Here is a 23,648-nt window from a genome sequence, read left to right on the forward strand (position 1 = left end):
TCCTCTATGGACTACAGCATTTTGCTGTTCAAAACCCTACTGTCTGCAGTGGTATTTTGTCTTTTATTTTGCAGGGATCTGCAATGAAGACTCCTACCACAAACTCTGATTCAGTTGTGAACCTAGCTTTAGCTACCAGGAGTGAGACATCCATACTTCCTTTTATTATTTCAGAAAAAAATCTTAGCTGATGTCTACAGGAAAAAAGAATTGGAAGAGTCAAAAATAGATGTACTGGGGACATAATCTAGGTTTCCTATAACACTGTATGGCAAAATGTACCTACCAGGTCTATGGAACAGTCAGCAAAAACTACTAGTTGTAATTTTTTTTTACAGACAGTCGGTGTGGACCCACTGTGCCCACTAACCAGATTGGCTTTGGGCTAAATCTATGGGCATTGTCCTGGTGGTTCCCTGGTATTCACCCTTTAACCCCTGTGCAGGGATCTGGACTTTAACGCAAGGAACCAACCAGGCCGCTACCTCTTGGAGTAGTCCTAGTGGACTTGGCTGCGACGCACCAAGGACACAGGCAAAAGTGTAGTCTGAACACAGTTCACTAGTCAGGGCAGGCTGACTACTTGCATATTCCAAATAGCAGTTCCAAGGTCAGGGCAGGCTGAGTACAAGCGTAATCGAGGTCACAGTTCCAAGGTTGGGGAAGGCCGCAAGGAGCAGATTCAGAAGACAAACAAGGTACATGGATATCCAGATGAGATCACTCTCACTGATTACTAGCAAGGAATAATCTCAAAGCTCAGGTGAGGAGGTTCCTTAATCTTCCTTCTATCTGAACTTCTAAGATCTCTCCCAGGGCCGGCGGTGACACTGGTCTTTCATCATTACCATACATACAGGAGAATACAGCGTCACATACCTCTTACATCCAGTGACTTATCCTGTGATGTAGATATTCTCTTTCCTCATCTTCTTCATTAGGACCAGACCACACATAATGACATCTTCTAGCCGTGTTCCATCTTTGCAGCGTATGACACGCAAACATCTTAGTGTCCTCAAATTTCCATCATCTTCCCACCATGGTGCCCTAACATTGTCATCCTGCTGTTACCTTCAATACTGTGCCCACTGAGCTCCCCAATGCCTCCAAACTAATATACTGTAAAAATAATAATGCCCCCTATAGTGCCCCCAGTTACAATAATGCTCCTGTTGTCCTTCCAGTATTAAAAATGCCCCCTCCAGCAATAGTAATGCCCCTACAGTGCCCCCTTTAATTCCCCCAGCAATAATAATGCCCCCACAGTGCCCTCAGTATTAATGATGCCCCGGTATTAAAAATGCCACCTTAGTACCCCCAGTAATAATAATGCCCCCAATAATAGTGTCTCAAGCTATAATAATGCCCGCACAATGCCCCCTATAATTACCCCAGTAATAATAATAATGCCCCCACAGTGCCTACAGTAATAATAATGTTCCCACAGTGCCCCCAGTTTTAATTATGCCCCTGTATTAAAAATGCCACCACAAGTAATAATAATACCAGCAGTATAAATATTATGTAAAGTATTGTGCCCGGCGTAATAATGCCCTATATTGTGACTCCAGTAACAATGATGCCCCCAGTAATGTACTCCCCCCTTGCACTCCAGCAATGTCCTCCATCCCCCAGTAATGTCTCTCTAATGCCCACAGTAATGCCCCCAGTAATGTCCCTATTGCGTACCCAGTAATGTCTTCCCTGACCCCAGTAATGTCCATATAATGCCCACAGTAATGTCCTCCCTGACCCAGTAATGTCTCTATAGCGGCCAAGGTAATGATATCTCAGCAGGGTTGACTGCAGCCTGTAATGTGTATTGTAGGGCAGGGGCCGGGCTGCAGCTCCCCTGCTGTAATCTTATCATCATATTAACACATTGTTGAAAATGAAGGAGACGCCGGCCCCGAGCATACTATAGGCAATCGGCCTACCGGGAAGTTTCCCAGTAGAGTACATTGCCAATCTGCCTCTGCCAGCATGACATGACTATAAAGAGGGCAAAACTATTTTTTAAGTAATCTAGACTAGAGGTCTGGACTTAAAGGGTTATTCCCATCAAAGACAATGAGGGCATATCGCTAGGATATGCCCCTATTGTCTGATAGGTGCGGTTCCCACCTCTGGGAACCGCACCTACAACAAGAATGGAGCGAGGGGAGCTGTGGCTGGAGGACCCCGGATTTCCTGGGGTCCGTCAACCACCAAGCGCTGCTCCCTGCTGCTCCCATAGAAGTGAATGGGAGCACACCCCGCACGCGCGGCCCCTGCTCCCATTCATTTCCATGGGGCAGACAGAAATAGCCGAGCACGCTTGGCTATTTTTGGCAGCCCCATAGAAATGAATGGAGGGTGGCTGCGCATGCGCGCACTGCGCATTTCCCTGTTCCGTTCTCATTGTAGGTGTGAGTCCCAGAGGTGGAACCCGCACCTATCAGACAATGGGGGCATATCCATATCCTAGCGTTATGCCCCCATTGTCTGTGATGGGCATACCCCTTTAAGAGGATCTTTTAGAGTCATTGTTAAGGGCACAAATAGTACACTATGTGGTCAGGAAATTTGGACCACTGAGAAACCAGAACTTTGGCAAAGTACAGTCTAATAGTTAAGAATGTCATAAAAATATAAAAGGTGCACAATAATACTACATGTCAAACGATAAATGGGTCCAGAATACACATGAGTGATGCTCATTTTTACCATCTTTGCCCCGGACACCAGAATGTCTTATTCCTTCACAGTGTATGTCTTTATCCTATTAAGTAAGGTTAATTTAAACCGCTTGCAGACAAATGGAGCTTTTCCTATAAATAGTAGTCAACATTAAAAATGTCCAATTGATCCCCGGAAAGGCAAAGCATTTGACTGTACAGAAATTGAGCTTCTAGGATAGAGATATAGTGCTGTGTCTGCTGTGATCTGTCCCAGCAGTGATTGGGGCCAGTCTCTATGGGTATTTCCTGGAAAATGAGGGTCATTTTATGTGCACAAATTGTGCGTGGTGATCTAATGTTTTAATTATACGAAATATCTAAGAGAGTGCTTCACCATTATCTATGCTTGTACTTATTCTGCCCCATTAAATCCCATAATAAGTAAACTATGCACTGTCAGCTATCTAGTCAATAGTCTCTAGACTAAGAGCATGTCAATGTAACCTACTCTGTTTCAGGTAAATTACATTTTTCTTTAAATTTAATGAACCATTCACATTTGTAAGGTTTCATTTATATCTCTTTTTAAAAAAAAAATTGGTAGTCTGCTCTGGTACTAAGAACTTGACCGGAACTCCAATCCAGAACAGCATTATGCTTATGAAAGCAGCCCCAAGAGTAGAGGACAAGACAACTTTAGAAGCACAAGTAGAGAAATCTTCTCTGAGTGGGGCAAACCCACTTACAGATCCAAGGTCACAGTGACAATCCGTATGGATCAACAAATGTCTCTCCAAAGCTGCCTGCCGTACCAGAATCCAGAAGGGCCAACACAGTCAACGGAGCACCACCACAGGATAATGTCACTAGATAGTCAGCCAGGGTTGTCCCTCCTACCAACCCTAGACTCTAGAGACTTATCGCTATTTAAGGAAAACTGGAGGTGAAATTACATCTCTCCATGGTATAAACACAGACTGTTTGCACGTGTGTGGTTACGCTCCACTTCATCAGCCTTATTCTATCCACCTGCATAGGTTCTGACAAGATAACTGGTAAGGAGTTCCTGGGATATTGCTATTCATCTAAAAGGTCTAATCTCTTTGGCCACTTCCTTGGCATGCTCTTGGAACCGTGAGTCAACTTGAGTAGCTAAAATTATCTGAGCATTCAGGGAGGTTGGGATGTCCTTCCCAAAAAGCTGAAACCAAGGCCTCATTTTTCTAACCCAACTCTGAGGCCAAGGTTTGGAATTGGATTGCATGATGGCCAACTGTAAGTGAGCCTTGGTGTAGCCATAATAATGAGGAGGCCGCAGAGGAAGAGTAATAAAAAAAAATTGCTAGTAACTGGTCTATTCTACTCTTATTTAGGGCTTGCCTCAACAGGGCCTCTCCAGTCATATGGAAAATAATAAATGCCACTTTGGCTTGTTCAGATATTTATGTGGCAATAACTCAAAATGAAGGGCGCATTGATGTATGAAACCACTTAACATAACATGTGGGTAGAGACAGTCTGGGAGCGGTTCCTCTAGAAGAAACAAATTGCCGACTGACTACAGTAGCGGTTAGGGAATCTAGACAGTCGGATAACTTATGAAGATAGAATAATATTTGATCCTAACTTGCACATTGATGATAGAGCTCTTGCCAAATTTCTGGCAGGTCCATTTGGGATGAGCCATGGTCTCAGCTTGCTTTTATGGACCAGCGATTGTGGACCCACTGTACCAACTAACTGGTTTGGTGTAGGGCTAACCATGAGGGCGTTATTTCTGTGCTTACCTGGTATTCACCCATTAACCCCTGTGCAAGGATTTGGCCTTCACTGCAGGGAAGCAACCACGGACCGCTACTCACCAAAAATGCAGGATAAGGCCTCCTGCACACGACAGTTTTTTTTCACGGTCCGCAAAAACGGGGTCCGTGATCCGTGACCGTTTTTTCGTCCGTGGGTCTTCCTTGATTTTTGGAGGATCCACGGACATGAAAAAAAAGTCGTTTTGGCGTCCACCTGGCCGTGCGGAGCCAAACGGATCCATCCTGAATTACAATGCAAGTCAATGGGGACGGATCCGTTTGACGTTGACACAATATGGTGCAATTGCAAACGGATCCGTCCTCATTGACTTTCAATGTAAAGTCAGGAGTCCCTTTACTTTCACACTTGTGTTCATAATGCAGACGGTGGCTCCGTTCAGAGCGGATCCGTCTGCATTATATTGTTAAAACATTTCTAAAGTGTGAAAATAGCCTCAGACGGATCCGTCCAGACTTTACATTGAAAGTCAATGGGGGACGGATCCGTTTGAAAATTGAGCCACAGTGTGTCATCTTCAAACGGATCCGTCCCCATTGACTTACATTATAAGTCTGGACGGATCCGCTTGCCTCCGCACGGCCAGGCGGACACCCGAACATAACTTGAAGCGTCCCCATCACCATGGGAACTCCTCTATGTTAGAATATACTGTCGGATATGAGCTACATCGTGAAACTCATTTCCGACAGTATATTCTAACACAGAGGCGTTCCCATGGTGATGGGGACGCTTCAGGTTAGAATACGCTGAAAAACTGTGTACATGACTGCCCCCTGCTGCTTGGCAGCACCCGATCTCTTACAAGGGGCCGTGATCAGCACAATTAACTCCTCAGGTGCCGCACCTGAAGGGGTTAATTGTACTATCATATCCCCCTGTAAGAGATCAGGGCTGCCAGGCAGCAGGGGGCAGCCCCCCCCCTCCCCAGTTTGAATATCGTTGGTAGCACAGTGTGCGCCCACCATCGCCCCCCCCCTTCCTCCCTCTATAGTTAAAAATCGTTGGTGGCACAGTGTGCGCCCACCATGGCCCCCCCCCCTTCCTCCCTGTATAGTTAAAAATCGTTGGTGGCACAGTGTACGCCCACCATCGGCCCCCCCTCTCCCTATAGTAGTAACAACCATTGGTGGCAGTGTGCGGCCTCCCATTCCCCCCCCCCTCCATCATTGGTGGCAGCGGAGTTCCGATCGGAGTCCCAGTTTAATCGCTGGGGCTCCGATCGGTAACCATGGCAACCAGGAAGCTACTGCATCCCTGGTTGCCATGGTTACTTAGCAATAGTACAATTGTAGAAGATTCATACTTACCTGCTTGCTGCTGCGATGTCTGTGACCGGCCGCGAGCTCCACCTACTGGTAAGTGAAAGGTCTGTGCGGCGCATTGCTAAAGAACTCTCACTTACCAGTAGGAGGAGCTCCCGGCCGGTCACAGACATCGCAGCAGCAAGCAGGTAAGTATGAATCTTCTACTGTGGTGGGGGGGGGAATGGGAGGCCGCACACTGCCACCAATGGTTGTTACTACTATAGAGAGAGGGGGGGCCGATGGTGGGCGCACACTGTGCCACCAACGATTTTTAACTATAGAGGGAGGAAGGGGGGGGGATGGTGGGCGCACACTGTGCCACCAACGATATTCAAACTGGGGAGGGGGGGGGTCTGCCCCCTGCTGCCGGGCAGCCCTGATCTCTTACAGGGGAATATGATAGTACAATTAACCCCTTTAGGTGCCGCACCTGAAGGGGTTAATTGTGCTATCATATCCCCCTGTAAGAGATCGGGTGGTGCCAGGCAGCAGGGGGCAGTCTTGTACAAAGTTTGCAGTGTATTCTAACTAGAAGCGTCCCCATCACCATGGGAACGCTTCTGTGTTAGAATATACTGTCGGAAATGAGTTTTCACGAAGTGAAAACTTAGATCAGAAAAAGCTTTTATGCAGACGGATCTTCGGATCCGTCTGTATGAAAGCAACCTACGGCCACGGATCACGGACACTGGATGCCAATCTTGTGTGCATCCGTGTTCTTTCACGGACCCATTGACTTGAATGGGTCCGTGAACCGTTGTCCGTCAAAAAAATAGGACAGGTCATATTTTTTTGACGGACAGGATACACGGATCACGGCCTCGGCTGCAAAACGGTGCATTTTACGATTTTTCCACGGACCCATTGAAAGTCAATGGGTCCGCGAAAAAAAACGGCCACGGGTGCACACAACGGTCGTGTGCAGGAGGCCTTAGTCTGAAAAGTCCCTAAGGCTTAAACACAAATTAATAGATCTGGACTGCACTTAGATATTGTAGATGAATGAAGACACAGGACGAACCAGCAGCCTGGCTGGTAGCGAAGACACAGGCAGGGCAGGCATGCTGGGTACTTGACAAGAACATGAACAAGGCAGACAAACATGGTTAACTTAAAAATGAACAGACCTGAAAATGAAACTGGAGTTGTAGGAGCACACAGGCAGGTTGGGTACAGGGCTAGAGCACAAACAGTAACAGACACAATAAAACAGAGGAGAATCAAATAAACCCTAGACTTTAAAACACAAATGTACTAGTAACGAGGGAACCTTAAAGCTCAGGCACTCTCTGCATGAAGACGGCACCTTAAATACCCAGGAACCCCTAGCCATTGGCTGGGTAAGTATTTGGAAATTCACACAGTGGCCCTTGAAAAGACCAGAGGTGGGAACAGAGGGTGGAGTACTAGGCAGCAACATAGTGAATATCATAGAAGCAGCAGCCATGGGCAGCTGTCCTAACAAATATTTTAATTACTTATGGACAAGACCTTATTGCATCCATCTTTCTCTGCTTGTATTTTACTCTCCTCTGTAGAAACCTTTTTTCTATTTTGGCTATCAAGAATATATGGCACTGGGTAACTTTATCTTTCTGCCTTTTTGTATATTTTAAGAACTCTAGAATATATCCTTTCTGATATCTATTTCTTTGGGAAGCTTAAAGAGATCCTCCAGGCTCCCCTTTAATATGAATCATTTATCTTGGGGTATATGTGCCAGTTACCTTACATAATTACATAGTTGATAAGGTTAACCCCCTTCAATACCGAGCAATTTACAGTTCTTTCATTTTTGTTTTTTTACACCCAGCCTTCCCAAAGCCATAACTTTTTTATTTTTCCATTCATAGCTGTATAAGGGCTTGTTTTTTTGCAGAATAAGGGTGGGTTCACATCAGTGTTATGGATTCCGTTATGGCTTTCCGTTATAACATGGCTATTGCGGAAAATAACGGAATCCATAAGACGGAAGTCAAAACGGAAGCCTTTAAGAGGCATTCCGTTTTAATCTGTCATAATAGAAGTCTATGGTAATCATAACTGATCTGTCTGGTTTCCGTTATGCAAGACAGAAAACAAAGTCCTGTCGACAGGACTTCTCTGTCCGTTCTGCATAACGAGAACCAGACAGATTCGCTATGATTCCCATAGACTTCTATTATGCCTTTTAAAGGCTTCCGTTTTGCGTTCAGTCATAATACAAGTCTATAGGCAGCATAACAGATCTGTCCTGGTTTCTGTTATGCAGGACTGGACTCCTCCATAATGGATCTGTTATGCTGCCCATAGACTTGAATTATGAAGGATGAAAATGGAATGCCTCTTAAAGGTTTCTGTTTTGACTTCCGTCTTATGGATTCTGCTATCTTCCGTTATAACGGAAAGCCATAACGGAATACATAACACTGATGTGATCCCACCCTAAGTTGTACTTTCTAATGGCACTATTTATCATTGAAAATGGTGGGAAATAAGTGGGAAAAGTGGGGACTAGGACAACCCAAATCACTCCGATTTATATAAAAGAGAAGATATTAGAAAGAATACATTACAAGTTTTACTGAATCATTTCCCATAAAACTATGTCAACCTGCTCAGCTCCTCCTGCTCTATAACAAGCTGCGCTGCATCTCACGGTGACAAGTACATTCCCTGTAATGTAAGTCTATGAAGCGTAAATGGCAGATTTTGCAGCTGTTTTCGGTCTTGACCACAGAACAGTGACTGCCTTAGTTTCGGATGGGCTTATGTAAAAGGCGTTTAGCCCACAAAGATCTCCACCCCCAACTTAGACTGGTGGTTGCACCTGTGCCTCCGGACGCCAGCACAGACATGTGGATGCACAGTGAGGCGCATATATAGCATGTGAAGGAAGGGGAAAGGAGAGTGCTGCTGCCTGGGTAAGGAGGAATGTGGCCAGCTGCTTCTCCCCCACAGCACAGTGTTAACAGCTTCTGTTCATTTCCCCACACCCCCCTCCTCCACTCCCACATCAGCCTGTATGTCAGCAGCAGCACCAGGAGAAGGACTGGAGCTGCAGGCTGCACAGGGACAAGTGACTGACTGGCAACCCCTTCCTGCTGTCACAGAGTTGCTGGATTCTCCTGGAAAAGTTGTTGAAGTGCAGCTGCCTGGAAGTGGTGGTCTCCAAGCTTCTCACAGACCATCATGCATGGAGTTTCAGCTGCCTGGAAGTGACCTCCAGTAGGCTTCTATGTATGAAGGCACAGTAGACTGCTGGGAGCTGTGATCACTTGTCTTGCCTGCTGGATGCAGAGAGCTGTGTGATCACTGGCCCCTCCTGTACACAGAGCAGCAAGGGAATCTCCAGGAGTGACATCAGCTTCTAGGATCTGGGCTCCAAGTGACCCTCACATGCTTCTTTATGCATCACAGCAAGGAGACTGGAGCAGTTGACAGCTGAGCTCCGGCTGGAGGCAGCACTTTGTGAAAGGGTGTCACACAGGTTGTCAGGGGCTGGCAGTGGAGAACATCTCGGTGTGTAACCTGGTGTCACTGTGCTGTACGAAGGATCCGCTGGGCATGGTGCCTCCACAGAGGGCAGGGAATCAGATTGACTGAGGAGGGCTTGTACTCTGGAGAAGAATATGTGGCTTCATGTGACAGAGCAGAGGAATCGCACAGAAGAGTGTGTGGATGAGGATATGTCGTGTCTCCAGGAGCTCTGCCCCTGACATCTCCAAGTGACAGACACTGGACCCCCCTGGCACCCTGCACACAGAGCCTTCCTGTATGTAGGGCTGGTGCCAACTTGTGATCTGATCTGACAGTCTGAAGCCAGGAAGCGCTGCCACCTTGTTGTCCCCAGGTCTGCTCTGTGCATGCACCCAGAGCACCTCGCTCTGCCCTCTGTGCCCACGCCGGTGATGCCATGCCCCGCAACCATAGTGGAGGCGATGAGGGAGGCTCTGGGCTCTGGATAAAAAGCAGCTCTGGAGGGAGAGGCAGGGGCAGGGACCGTTACTACGGCATGAAAGATGTGGAGTCGGGTCGGGGCAACAGGGTGCTGCTGAACTCCAGTAGAGGGGACGGGCTGCTTCTCCTGGGCACCAGTGACACTGGCAGGGGCAGCGGTGTGGGGTCGGGAGGGGGCTTACAGGAGAGCCGCCGGGGGAAGCAGGGAGCTCGCATGAGCTTATTGGGGAAGCCGCTGTCGTACAACAGCAGCCAGAGCTGCCGGAGGAACGTGAAGTACCGGAGGCTGCAGAACTACCTGTACAACGTGCTGGAGAGACCCCGGGGCTGGGCATTCGTCTACCACGTCTTCGTGTGAGTACCGGACACCATGCTGCTGTGTATAATGCACAGCCACATGTGGGCACAGCCCTGGCATCCAATACATATTAGAGAGAGCTGTACTGTGCATGATAAGACTGTATGTAAACTAATAGTATACACTATATAACCCTGACAGCCTGCACAGCCACATGTGGGCACGACCCTGGCATCCAATTCATATCAGGGAGAGCTATACTGTGCATGATAAGACTGTATGTAAACTAATATACACTATATAACCCTGCACAGCCACATGTGGGCACAGCCTGGCATCCAATACATATTAGAGAGAGCTATACTGTGCATGATAAGACTGTATGTAATCTAATAGTATACACTACAAAACTCTGACAGCCTGCACAGTCACATGTGGGCACAGCCCTGGCATCTAATGCATATCAGGGAGAGCTATACTGTGCATTATAAGACTGTATGTAAACTAATAGTATATACTACATAACTCTGACAGCCTGCACAGTCACATGTGGGCACAGCCCTGGCATCTAATGCATATCAGGGAGAGCTATACTGTGCATTATAAGACTGTATGTAAACTAATAGTATACACTATATAACCCTGACAGCCACATGCGGGCACAGCTCTGGCATCCAATACATATCATGGAGAGCTAGACTGTGCATGATAAGACTGTATGTAAACTAATATACACCATATAACCCTAACAGCCTGCACAGTCACATGTGGGCACAGCCCTGGCATCTAATAGGGCATTGCATATCAGAGAGAGCTATACTGTGCATTATAAGATTGTATGTAAACTAATATACACTATATAACCCTGACAGGCTGCACAGTCACATGTGGGCACAGCCCTGGCATCTAATAGGGCATTGCATATCAGTGAGAGTTATAATGTGCATGATAAGACTGTATGTATGTAAACTAATAGTATACACTATATAACCCTGACAGCCACATGTGGGCACAGCCCTGTCATCTAATACATATCAGGGAGAGCTATACTGTGCATTATAAGACTGTATATAAACTAATAATATGCACTACATAACCCTGACAGCCTGCACAGTCACATGTGGGCACAGCCCTGGCATCTAATAGGGCATTGCATATCAGGGAGAGCTATACTGTGCATTATAAGATTGTATTTAAACTAATATACACTATATAACCCTGACAGCCTGCACAGTCACATGTGGGCACAGCCCTGGCATCCAATACATATCAGGGAGAGCTATACTGTGCATGATAAGACTGTATGTAAATTAATATACACTATATAACCCTGACAGCCGCATGTGGGCACAGCCCTGGCATCCAATATTTATCAGGGAGAGGTATACTGTGCATTATAAGACTGTATGTAAACTAATAGTATATACTACATAACCCTGGCAGCCTGCACAGCCACATGTGGGCACAGCCCTGGCATCTAATATTTATCAGGGAGAGCTATACTGTGCATGATAAGACTGTATGTAAACTAATAGTATATACTATATAACCCTGACAGCCACATGCGGGCACAGCCCTGGCATCTAATACATATCAGTGAGAGCTATACTGTGCATGATAAGACTGTATGTAAACTAATATACACTATATAACCCTGACAGCCACATGTGGGCACAGCCCTGGCATCTAATATTTATCAGAGATAGCTATACTGTGCATAATAAGACTGTATGTAAACTAATAGTATACACTATATAACCCTGACAGCCTGCACAGCCACATGTGGGCACAGCCCTGGCATCTAATACACATCAGGGAGAGCTATACTGTGCATGATAAGACTGTATGTAAACTAATAGTATATACGATATAACCCTGACAGCCATAGTCACATAGGGCATTACATATCAGTGAGTGCTATGCCATTCATTATAACACTATATATAAACTAGTAGTTTACACTACATACCATAATCCTGACAGCCTGCACAGCCACATGGGCTTTCATGTGGGCACAGTCCTGGCATCCAATAGGGCATTACATATCAGTCAGAGCTATGCCATGCATTATAACACTATATGTAAACTAGCAGTATATTCTACATAACCTTGACAGCCTGCACAGCTACATGGGCCTTCTTATGTGGGCACAATCCTGGCATCTAATAGGGCATTACATATGAGAGCTATGCCATGCATTATAACACTGTATGTAAACTAATAGTATACAGTACATAACAGAGCCCTAACAACCTGCACAGCCACATGGGCATTTACATGTGGGCACAGTCCTGGCATCTAATAGCGCATTATATATGAGAGCTATGCCATGCAGGATATAAACACTGTATGTAAACTAATAGTATATGCTACATAACATAGCCCTGACAACCTGCACAGCCACAAGGACTTGGTGTAGGAACAACCCTGGGATCTTATAGGATTTACATACTTTGCAATATAAATAAGAGCAATTGTGTATACAGTACACATACACAGTACTTATACGGTACACATAAATACAGTACTTATACTGTACACATATATACAGTACTTATACTGTACATATATAGTACTTATACTGTACACATATACAGTACTTATACTGTACATATATAGTACTTATACTGTACACATATATACAGTACTTATACTGTACACATATATACAGTACTTATACTGTACACATATATACAGTACTTATACTGTACACATATATACAGTACTTATACTATACACATATACAGTACTTATACTGTACATATATAGTACTTATACTGTACACATATATACAGTACTTATACTGTACACATGTATACAGTACTTATACTGTAGATATATATAGTACTTATACTGTACACATATATACAGTACTTATACTGTACATATATAGTACTTATACTGTACACATATATACAGTACTTATACTGTACACATATATAGTACTTATACTATACACATATATACAGTACTTATACTGTACACATATATACAGTACTTATACTGTACACATATATACAGTACTTATACTGTACACATATATAGTACTTATACTATACACATATATAGTACTTATACTATACACATATATACAGTACTTATACTGTACACATGTATGCAGTACTTATACTGTACACATATACTGTACTTATACTGTACACATATATAGTTCTTATACTGTACACATATATGCAGTACTTATACCGTACACATATATACAGTACTTATACTGTACACATATATACAGTACTTATACTGTTCACATATACAGTACTTATACTGTACACATATATACAGTACTTATACTGTACACATATATAGTACTTATACTGTACACATATATGCTGTACTTATGCTGTACACATATATACAGTACTTATACTGTACACATATACACAGTACTTATACTGTACACATATGTAGTACTTATACTGTACACATGTATACAGTACTTATACTGTACACATATATAATTACACATTTATAGTACTTATACTGTACATATATAGTACTTGTACTGTACACATGTATACAGTACTTATACTGTACACATATATACAGTACACATATAGTACTTATACTGTACACATGTATACAGTACTTATACTGTACACATATATAGTTACACATTTATAGTACTTATACTGTACATATATAGTACTTGTACTGTACAAATATATACAGTACTTATACTGTACACATATATACAGTACTTATACTGTACACATATATACAGTACTTATACTGTACACATATATAGTACTTATACTGTACACATATATGCTGTACTTATGCTGTACACATATATACAGTACTAATACTGTACACATATATACAGTACTTATACTGTACACATATATACAGTACTTATACTGTACACATATATAGTACTTATACTGTACACATATATGCTGTACACATATATAGTTACACATTTATAGTACTTATACTGTACATATATATAGTTACACATTTATAGTACTTATACTGTACATATATAGTACTTGTACTGTACACATATATACAGTACTTATACTGTACAAATATATATATACAGTACTTATACTGTACACATATATAGTACTTATACTGTACATATATAGTACTTGTACTGTACACATATATACAGTACTTACACTGTACACATATATTGTACTTATACTATATGCATATATACAGTACTTATACTTTACTTATATAGTACTTATACTGTACACATCTATACGGTACTTATACTTTAGACGTATATGCTGTACTTATACTGTACACACATATATATTTATATATAGTACTTATACTGTACACATATATGGTACTTATACTGTACAGATATATACAGTACTTATACTGTACAAATATATACAGTACCTATATAGTAGACATCTATATAGTACTTATACTGTACACGTATATAGTACTTATAGTGGCAAAGCACAGGGGCAGTACTTATACTGTACACTTATATACAGTATTTATACTGTACACATATATACAGTACTTATACTGTATACACACACACACACACATATAGTACTTATACTGTTCACATATATACATTACTTATACAGTACACACACGTATATATATATATATATATATATATATATAGTACATATACTGTACACATATATAAGGTACTTATACTGTGCACATATATATGGTACTTATACAGTACACACTTATATAGTACTTATACTGTACACATATATAAAGCACATATATAATACTTATACTGTACACATATACAGTACTTATACTGTACATATATAGTACTCATACTGTACACATATAAAGCACATATATAATACTTATACTGTACACATATATACAGTACTTATACTGTACACATATACATTACTTATACTGTACACATATACAGTACTTATACAGTACACACATATATATAGTACTTATACTGTACACATATATACAGCACTTATAATGACAGAGCACAGGGACAGTACTGCCATCTTATAGAACATTGCATAGTATTGCTCCATGTTTTATGAAAACTATGTAAACCTATATGTACAGTATGCTTTACATGATATGTGATATGCTGTATAAGTCTGATGGTGAAGACCCTTATACCATGTTTATTTGCATGGACTTGCTCAGGTACAAACAGGCCTGTGTACTGTGCAATGTGATTACCACGTACTGTATGTGAACCTATGTGTGATTTTAATGATACACTGTATAACATGCATTATAGGCCTGACGGAGAGTGCCATGATATGTAGGTATATGTAGTCATATATCTATATTTGTCATTTGTTATTATGGAGAGGAGCCTGCAGTCATATGGGCTTTCCCATGTGGGACCATTGATGTCATCTTACAGGATGCCAAGTACTAATGCAATGTGCCCGCTCAACAAGTCATGAATTGTGCTCTGAAACTCATTAGATCGAAGATGAGTATGTGCAAGTGAAGCCTGTTACATGGCCATACATGGTGTTATTTTTCTGACAAGTCAGTGAAGATTTGATATTTTCTCACATTGTTTCTGTTGGGCTATTCTGTTGAGGATTGTGGAGTCTTATGGTCGCCAGTCATTTGCTTTGCATATTCAGAAAGTCTTCTAACATCGCCGGTCACAATGGAAAATAACCATTCGCTTTGTTTAAATCACCTTTTTATGTTATTTATTTATTTTGTTGGAGTTTCTTTTTTCCATGTCGCTATATTAAAATTGTATATAATCCTGCAATTTTCACACTGGCCACTAGGCCTCCAATATGTTAAGACTCCCTGTCTTTTGAGAGCAGCTACATGGGCTGTAGATGGAATGGATTGGGGGGCCCCATTGACTTCTATGGAGGAGTGTTCTAGGCATGATCTGTGGCCTGTGCAGAGGAAAGAATAGATACTGTAAGCTCTGACAATCACCTATTGTGACTGGTGGATCCTGTCTTATCTACTGTATACAGAGGTGTTATGGTCATAGTAATTCTGTCTGTTATGATACCGGTAATAGCTAATGAAAAGTTACCTGAGCAGGAAATCATGGCCTGTTATTAGACCTAATGGCCTGCGTGAAAATTGCAGGATTATATACAATCTTATTGAATATTGATGGTGACATGAAAAAAAAACTCCATTTTAAAAAGATATGTTAAATATAAAAACGTAATTTAAACAATAGGTCGTTTTTTGATGACACATTCCCCTTTAGGGTTCATGCACACAACTGTATGTATTTTGCAGTCCGCAAAACACAGATCCGCAAAAAAATCTAATGACATCTGTGTGATGTCCGTGTTGCTTCCGTTTTTTTTGCAGATCATTGTAACCATGCCTATCCATGTCTGCAAAACGGACAAAATTAGGACGTTCTATTTCTTCCTTACAAAAAGGAAATACAGACATTTCCGTTTTTTTTTTCAAGCCCCCAAAAAAGTTAACGGTTCTGCATACGGTCCTGTAAAAAAAGGAAATTGCAAAGGAAAAAAAATACCTTTGTGTGCATGAGCCCTTAGCAACATCTGTCTCCACTGACTGGCTACCGAGAAGCTTAAAGGGGTTTTCTCATCTCAGACAATGGGGACATATCGCTAGGATCTATATCGAGAATGGAGCCCCGAAAGTGAAATAGAGTGCGCTGCGCATGCGCAGCTGGCCTCCATTCATTTCTAATAGGCCACTGAAAATATCTGAGCGCTATTGCCGCCTGCCCCATAGAAATTAATAGGAGCATGGGCCGCGCATGCGCGGAACGCTCCCATTCACTTCTATGGGAGAGGCGGAGATTAGCGCTTGGTGGTGGACACACTCCGGGAGATCTGGGGTCCTCCAGCCACAGCGCTCCCCGCTCCGTTCTCGATATAGGTGCGGGTCCCGCACCTATCAGACAGTGGGGGCATATCCTAGCGATATGCCCCCATTGTCTAAGATAGGAATACCCCTTTTATAATACTGGCGGTTTTCTTGACTTACAATGATCACCTGTACTATTTCTGTTAATTGCTTTATCTTATAAAGGTTCTCCTGCCTCTTGCCCACAGTGGGCGCTGTGTTGCTCAATATGGTATCGCATGACACCTTCATGTATCTATCTATACGTCCATCCATCCCCCCCTCCCCCATCTATCTCTCTATCTACATCCATATTTGGACACAGATAGAATATATCTAAAAGAAAAAAAAAAAAAAGAATATAATTTTACTGCTAGAAATGTCACCATTCTGGGGAGTTTCCGAGGCAGTGGTTTGGCGGTAGCGTACTGTGGAGCAGAGATGAATGGAGATCACTGCAGACGTGTGCACTTGCAGAGGAAGCTCTGTCACTTGTTTCAGACAAGTGAGATAAGTTTCTGAAATAGTAATGGGCGGGTTATTATCCAGGGCATAATTAGATTTCTGCTCATGGCTGAGAGAAGGAGGAAACCACAAACTGTTGCTGGTGGGCTCCGTCTGTGTGACTCACGCTGTACTTTTATAGGTCGAGAAAAACGAAAGCTTTCATTATCATTGCTCTCATGTTCCACCGAAGCTCGCTATCAGTCTCCTATCATCCATGTTGGTTGTGGAACACACTTGTTTCTATTGCTCTGAAGCTAAATCTGTATGCTGAATAAGTGTAGCCATACTGTATAGAAATTATATATTGCATTGATTTCTTTACCTAACCCCTTCCCTCCAGCCCTACTGTCAAAGACATACTTGGAAAACATTACATACAGAGCTACAAAACATACAGGATAATACGGAGCCACATACTGTGCCCGCTGTGCTTCTCAATACTATACTGCAGAAACAGATAATCCCCCTTCTGCTGCCCCCTTCTTGCCCATTCCTGCCTGAGGCAATCGCCTCACCTCGCCTCATTGGTGGTGCACCCCTGTACTTGATACCAAGGCCAGCAAATGACTTATAGTTGGAGGTTTGCTGTGAGCTTCAGTCACTTTCTACCCATGTAGAAGTTTCTAAAGCATTCACTGGGGTGGTCTTTGATAGTATTGTACGTGACAAATTCAGTTCATGTATTTAGTCTCCATTATTTCTACTGTCTGTTCATGGAAGGCTCTCATTCATATCGGCCGCTCTCTCTAATAATCTAGTTTTCTTATCGCGGGCCTATAAATGAATACAGACCCAACAGATCACATGTCGATGAGTATCTTTCATTTTCTTCTTTGACTTTTATTCAGTCTTTCATTATCGCATTGTAGCAGATGATTGTATCCCCTGTATTTATTGTATAGTTGCTGCATTCACCTGCTACAATGAAGCTTCATCTATTATGTATGTTACCAATGCCATACGTTTCCAGTTTTGGTTCCTTTATGAACGCCACCCTCCAGTTCAAGAAAAAAAAATCAAATAAGGAACGGACAGAACACTTACCTGATGACCTCTTTTTCATCCTTAACTCTTCCAATTCCAGGGCTCCCCTTGTCATCTAAGGCTACTTTCACACTCACGTTTTGTGTGGATCCGTCATGGACGGATCCGTTCAGATAATACATCCGTCTGCATTCGTTCTGAACTGATCCGTTTGTATTATCTGTAACATAGCCAAGGCGGATCTGTCTTGAACACCATTGAAAGTCATGGGAGGACGGATCAATTTTCTATTGTGCCAGATTGTGTCAGTGAAAACGGATCCGTCCTCGTTGACTTACATTGTGTGTCAGGACGGATCCATTCAGATAATACAACCGTCTGCATTCGTTCAGAACAGATCCATTTGTATTATCTTTAACATAGCTATGACGGATCCGTCTTGAACACCATTGAAAGTCAATTGAGGACGGATCCGTTTTCTATTGTGTCAGTGAAAACGGATCCGTCCCATAGACTTACATTGTGTGCCAGGATCTGTTTGCCTCAGTTTCATCAGACGGACACCAGAACGCTTCAGGCAGCGTTTTGGTGTCTGTCTCCAGAGCGGAATGGAGACTGATCGGAGGCAAACTGATGCTTTCTGAGCGGATCCTTTTCCATTCAGAATGCATTAGAATGCAAACTGATCCGTTTTGGACCGCTTGTGAGAGCCCATGACGGATCTCAGAAACGGAAAGCCAAAACTGAAGTAATTGAACGACAAAACGCCAGTGTGAAAGTAGCCTTAAGATGGATGATGCATACTGTGCATTTGATAGTCCAGGACACTTCCTGCTTGCCCAGCCGTGCCCCTGGGTTTGCCAGTACATGTGCAGCAGGAAGTGGCATCGAATACCAAATGCACAGTGAGCATCTGGCGGTCTGAGGAGTGGTGCAGCCATCTTGTATTGTGGTAGAAGAGTAGCCTGGGAATTAGTGGATCTGCAGCTGAAAAGATAAGCAGATGGTTATCGTGTAAGTATTCTGTTAATTCCCCAGTTAATGTGGATTTGTCTTGAACTATAATGATTTCAACACAACCAACTTGGACATTCACTAAGAAATAACACCGCAAATCCTTTCTGTGTGACGACAGAATGACCATTTATAATCTCCTGGTGCTTTACAGCTTTACTCGGCCATCTTTGTATATTCCGTGCTGATAACAATCCTACTTGGCATGTGAGTACGATCCTCGGGAGTCTGCTTCTAGTAACTGTTTGTCTGTTGAACTGCCAAAAGACGATCTCCCTAAATATATAATGTTAGAAGTTCAGAAATTCTCTGAAACATATGCAATATTCATATCCTGGAGAAAGAGTTGTTATGCATGAGCGCACATTCCCCCATGGAGGCCTAGACCTGACTGATTCATACACTGCATGCGAGAAACTAGGCCAGGATTATCATGACATGTCTGTTACCAGGACCAATTTCAGAAGAAGACAGTGAACTTGGAGGGTGCTTTTGTAAGGTGTCTTTTGGTGGTCTTTTAGGAGTTACTCTTATATAGTTAAAGGAATTATCCCATGAAAAGATTTACTATGCAATGTATAGGGCATTTCAAATGGGAGAAACTGGGAGGGGGAAGCCACCCATGAGTATATTCCTATTAGGGCATATGGAAAGGGGTTGTCCTCATAAGGTTCATTTCATTCAGTTATCCCTGCTTTACTAGGCTGTTGTGACAGCCGATGCAGATAGCTGTCCGCTTATTGCCTCTCAATCCCCATACACATGCACACTTGGTTCAGCCAAGCATGCATGTGTTCTGATTGGGGGGGATTCTCCCTTGAGAACAACAGGTTCAGGTATGTTAAAATCTAAAGCCTGACCTTCTCTCCTCTGACATCTGGATTCTCCCATACACATTAGATGGTAGCTGATCCCTCCAATATCAGCAGGTTTGACTCTGTACTAACGTATGGCCATCTTAAAGATGTTTTTCCATGACTAGTGTAAAAACTCAAAATCAGACAGCATATGGTACACGGCAATCTTTCTAATAAAGCTAGCAACAGTCTTTTACCTCACTTGGATCCAGAACCCCCTTTGATTGCTCTGTTGGCTTCTCTTTAGGCAGGCAGCTCAGGGGTGTGTCCTTTTTGCAGGGAGTGTGGCCTTTCTGCTGCTGCTTTCCCTCTTAATATCTCGGTTTCTATGGCTGATGGCAGATGATGGATGGAACTGAGCATTTGCAAACACCTCACTTGGTTGACATGCACATTACTATACAGATTAAACACCAGAGGGTGCCATTATAATGAAATAAAGAGAACATCTTAAAACTGGAGTATTTCTGTAACAGAAACTACATTTGTAAAGTAACTAATTTTTCATGCCAAATGATATTATAATCAAATTTAAAATTGAATTTAATGGTGGCACAACCCCTTTAAGGATCTGTAATAGGGAACTGTGCATGCGGCCTAATGATGAAGAAGTATTAGGATTGAGAACATCAGATTTTTTTCTGATAGCTCCATTATCATCAGCATTCTTCATTTACAATCAGCATATGCAAATTCGTACAGCTGTATGCGAACTAGATGTTGCAGTAAAATACCTCTAGTAGCTAGCATAGACTAGCTTTATCAGTGCTGAGGGGCAGTAAATAGTTGCAGGCTTCTGTAAGTTGGAAATCAGAGAATTGAGGATTGGCAGATCATGTGCTTAGCGCCATACAGCAGCTGAACGTCTCATCATCGCGAATTCTGTTTACCAAATCGGATAGATTTTCTCGGTTAAGATAAATTTTCCGTTCACAAGAAAAAACTTTTTGGGGCCGCTGCTATTTATTTTCATTGTCGTCTCCTCTGGAACAGTCCTATGCATTCACATGTCGGTGGAAGATTTAGGCCCAGTTGAATAGGTATAGATACAAGAGAGTCAGATGTAGCTGGGCTAAGTGTGTCTGTAATGGATCAGTGGCAGATGTGGAACCACTGTGCTAAGTGACTGGTTTGACTTTGGGACAAACCCTAAGCCCCCTTGCAGACGAGCGTGTCAGGATTATGTCCGGATGCGTTGCGGATGCGTTCAGTGAAAACTGCGCGATTTTGCAAACAAAGCCATTCAGTTTTGTTTGCGATCGCGTTCAGTTGTTCTCTTAGCAACAATCCGTGAAAATCGCATCCACACTTGCTTGCAGATGCGATGCGATTTTCACGTGCCCCATTCACTTCTATGGGGACAGCGTTGCGTGAAAATCGCAGAATATAGAACATGTTGCGATTTTCACGCAACGCAGAACTGATGCGTAAAAAACAACACTCATGAATGGGTCCGAATTCCGTGTAGGCATAATGCGTTAGCATAACGCATTGCACCCGCGCGGAATTCTTGCTCGTGTGAAAGCTGCCTAAGGGCGTTATTCCGGTTCTCCCTTGGTCTTCACCCTTTGACCCCTATACAGGGATCTGGTCTTCGCCGCAGGGAAGTGACTGGATCGCTACCTCCTGGGATGGTCCCAGCACATTTGGCTATTCACCTGCAATGAAACAAACACCTTTGTGCCAGCGGTCCAGGCATATTGTTAAATATACATCAAAGGCAGTCTAGCAGAACAGGAGCCCAAACAGAAATACAATCATAGGACACTGTTCACACAGAATAACAGGAATCCTGAACATACCAAACAATGGGCAAGGCAGAACTGACAGACACAAGACCAGGCTTCAGGATCACAGACAGGGCAGAAACAGACAGACAAAAGACAAGGAAACTGAACAGGTTTCAGAAATGCAATGCACCGTTGCACAGCTAGGGTCTGGATGCTAACAGAAAACAGGTTTCCAAAAATACTTAGACTTAGACAACCCAGGAGCTAAATGGGGAAACAGGTGTAAGGCAAATACAAAATCATAAAGGGGAATTTAACCCCACAGGGACCAGGCAAAACGAGAAATGCACCCTTCACAAACCAATCCACCGCTGCCGGTACGCATGGACCGCAGAGAATATGTGCTGCCATGCAGAAACACTGCCCTAGACACACATTCACACGACTAGAAAACAGTGGCAGATGAGGCAGTTGGCACCCAGCCGCTGAAGAACGCAGCCAGCACACACGTCACCAGTAGTGTTGAGCGAACTTGTGTTTGAAGTTCGGCGTCTAAAGTTCGGGTTATCGAAGTATCCCGTTATGGATTCTAAATTCCGTTATGGTCTGTGGTAGCGGAATCCATAACGGGATACTTCGATAACCAGAACCCGAACTTTAGACGCCGAACTTAAAAACACAAGTTCGCTCAACACTAGTCACCAGCAACCGGGACACGGAAAGAGGATGTGTGCTGCCATACCGACACGCGACCATAGACACACATCCACACAACTCCGCAGCCAGTATGCAGTAGCGCCAGCAGACAGCCTACATGGCAGCACTGTGTCACAGTGAACGCACTGTGACAGTGTCATTTGGCTTATAAAGAAAGTTCATCTGCTCGCCTGCCATTCAGAGTAGCTTGATGCACGGACGTCAGGGCTGGCTGTGAGAAATATTTGGCTGCAGCAAAGTCTGGCACAACAGTTAAAATCCAACATTTTTATTAAACGTAGGACACGAAGGACATGTTAAAACAACATTGCTTTTAACGTGCCCATTGCATCCTGTGTTAATAACAATTTGGGATTTTAACTTGTGCCAGACTTTGCTGCAGTCAAATATTAGGACTCATACATACAGCCAAAAGTGATAGGATTGTGATCTTGTCTACGCAAATTCCCAGAACCAAATGTTTGGCAAAGATCTTCCTGTGCTGTCCTAACAAAATAATTATCACTAAGGGAGGATTTTATCAAGCTCTACAGTCCAGGGCTGTGTCTTCAAAATGGGCTTTTTTGCAACTTTTTGTTTTTTTACACCACTCACTACAGTTTTGAATAGTGGATCTCTATGTTAATAAGGTATAAGCTAGATTAAAAGGGGTTGTCTTCTTTCAGCAAATGGCATTTATGATGTAGAGAAAGTTAATACAAGGCACTTACTAATGTATTGTGATTGTCCATATTGCTTCCTTTGCTGGCTTCATTCATTTATCACAATTTACACTGCTCGTATACAGGGGTTAAGGCCATTGCTGAAACGCAGATACGTGGAGTTGCTGTGCATGAGTGTCTATGTGTACTCCTACGATCCTGGCCCCCACAGTGGTCGGCGCTTTTCCCTATAGTGTGCAAGCACGACCACCACTGATGGTTTGCAGGGTGGTCATAACTCCTGGAAACGAGCAGTGTATAATGTGATGGAGAAATGAATCAATAAGTAAGTAATAAGTAATTCACTGGTAC

General features: G+C 43.0%; 1 protein-coding gene across 3 annotated transcripts in view; it reads left to right on the forward strand.

The window, feature by feature from the left end:
- The first annotated feature begins 9,411 nt into the window (after positions 1 to 9,411).
- The window catches only part of KCNQ5 (potassium voltage-gated channel subfamily Q member 5), a 661,517-nt gene continuing 647,280 nt past the window's right edge, over positions 9,412 to 23,648 (forward strand). For all 3 annotated transcript variants that reach the window (XM_044291364.1, XM_044291365.1, XM_044291367.1), the window contains exon 1: positions 9,412 to 10,084. In XM_044291364.1, the coding sequence (XP_044147299.1) occupies positions 9,687 to 10,084 (398 nt within the window). In that variant the 5' untranslated portion in view covers positions 9,412 to 9,686. The remainder of the gene's footprint in view (positions 10,085 to 23,648) is intronic.

The sequence above is a fragment of the Bufo gargarizans genome, chromosome 4, assembly GCF_014858855.1.
Source record: "Bufo gargarizans isolate SCDJY-AF-19 chromosome 4, ASM1485885v1, whole genome shotgun sequence".
NCBI classification, from domain to species: Eukaryota; Metazoa; Chordata; class Amphibia; order Anura; family Bufonidae; genus Bufo; species Bufo gargarizans.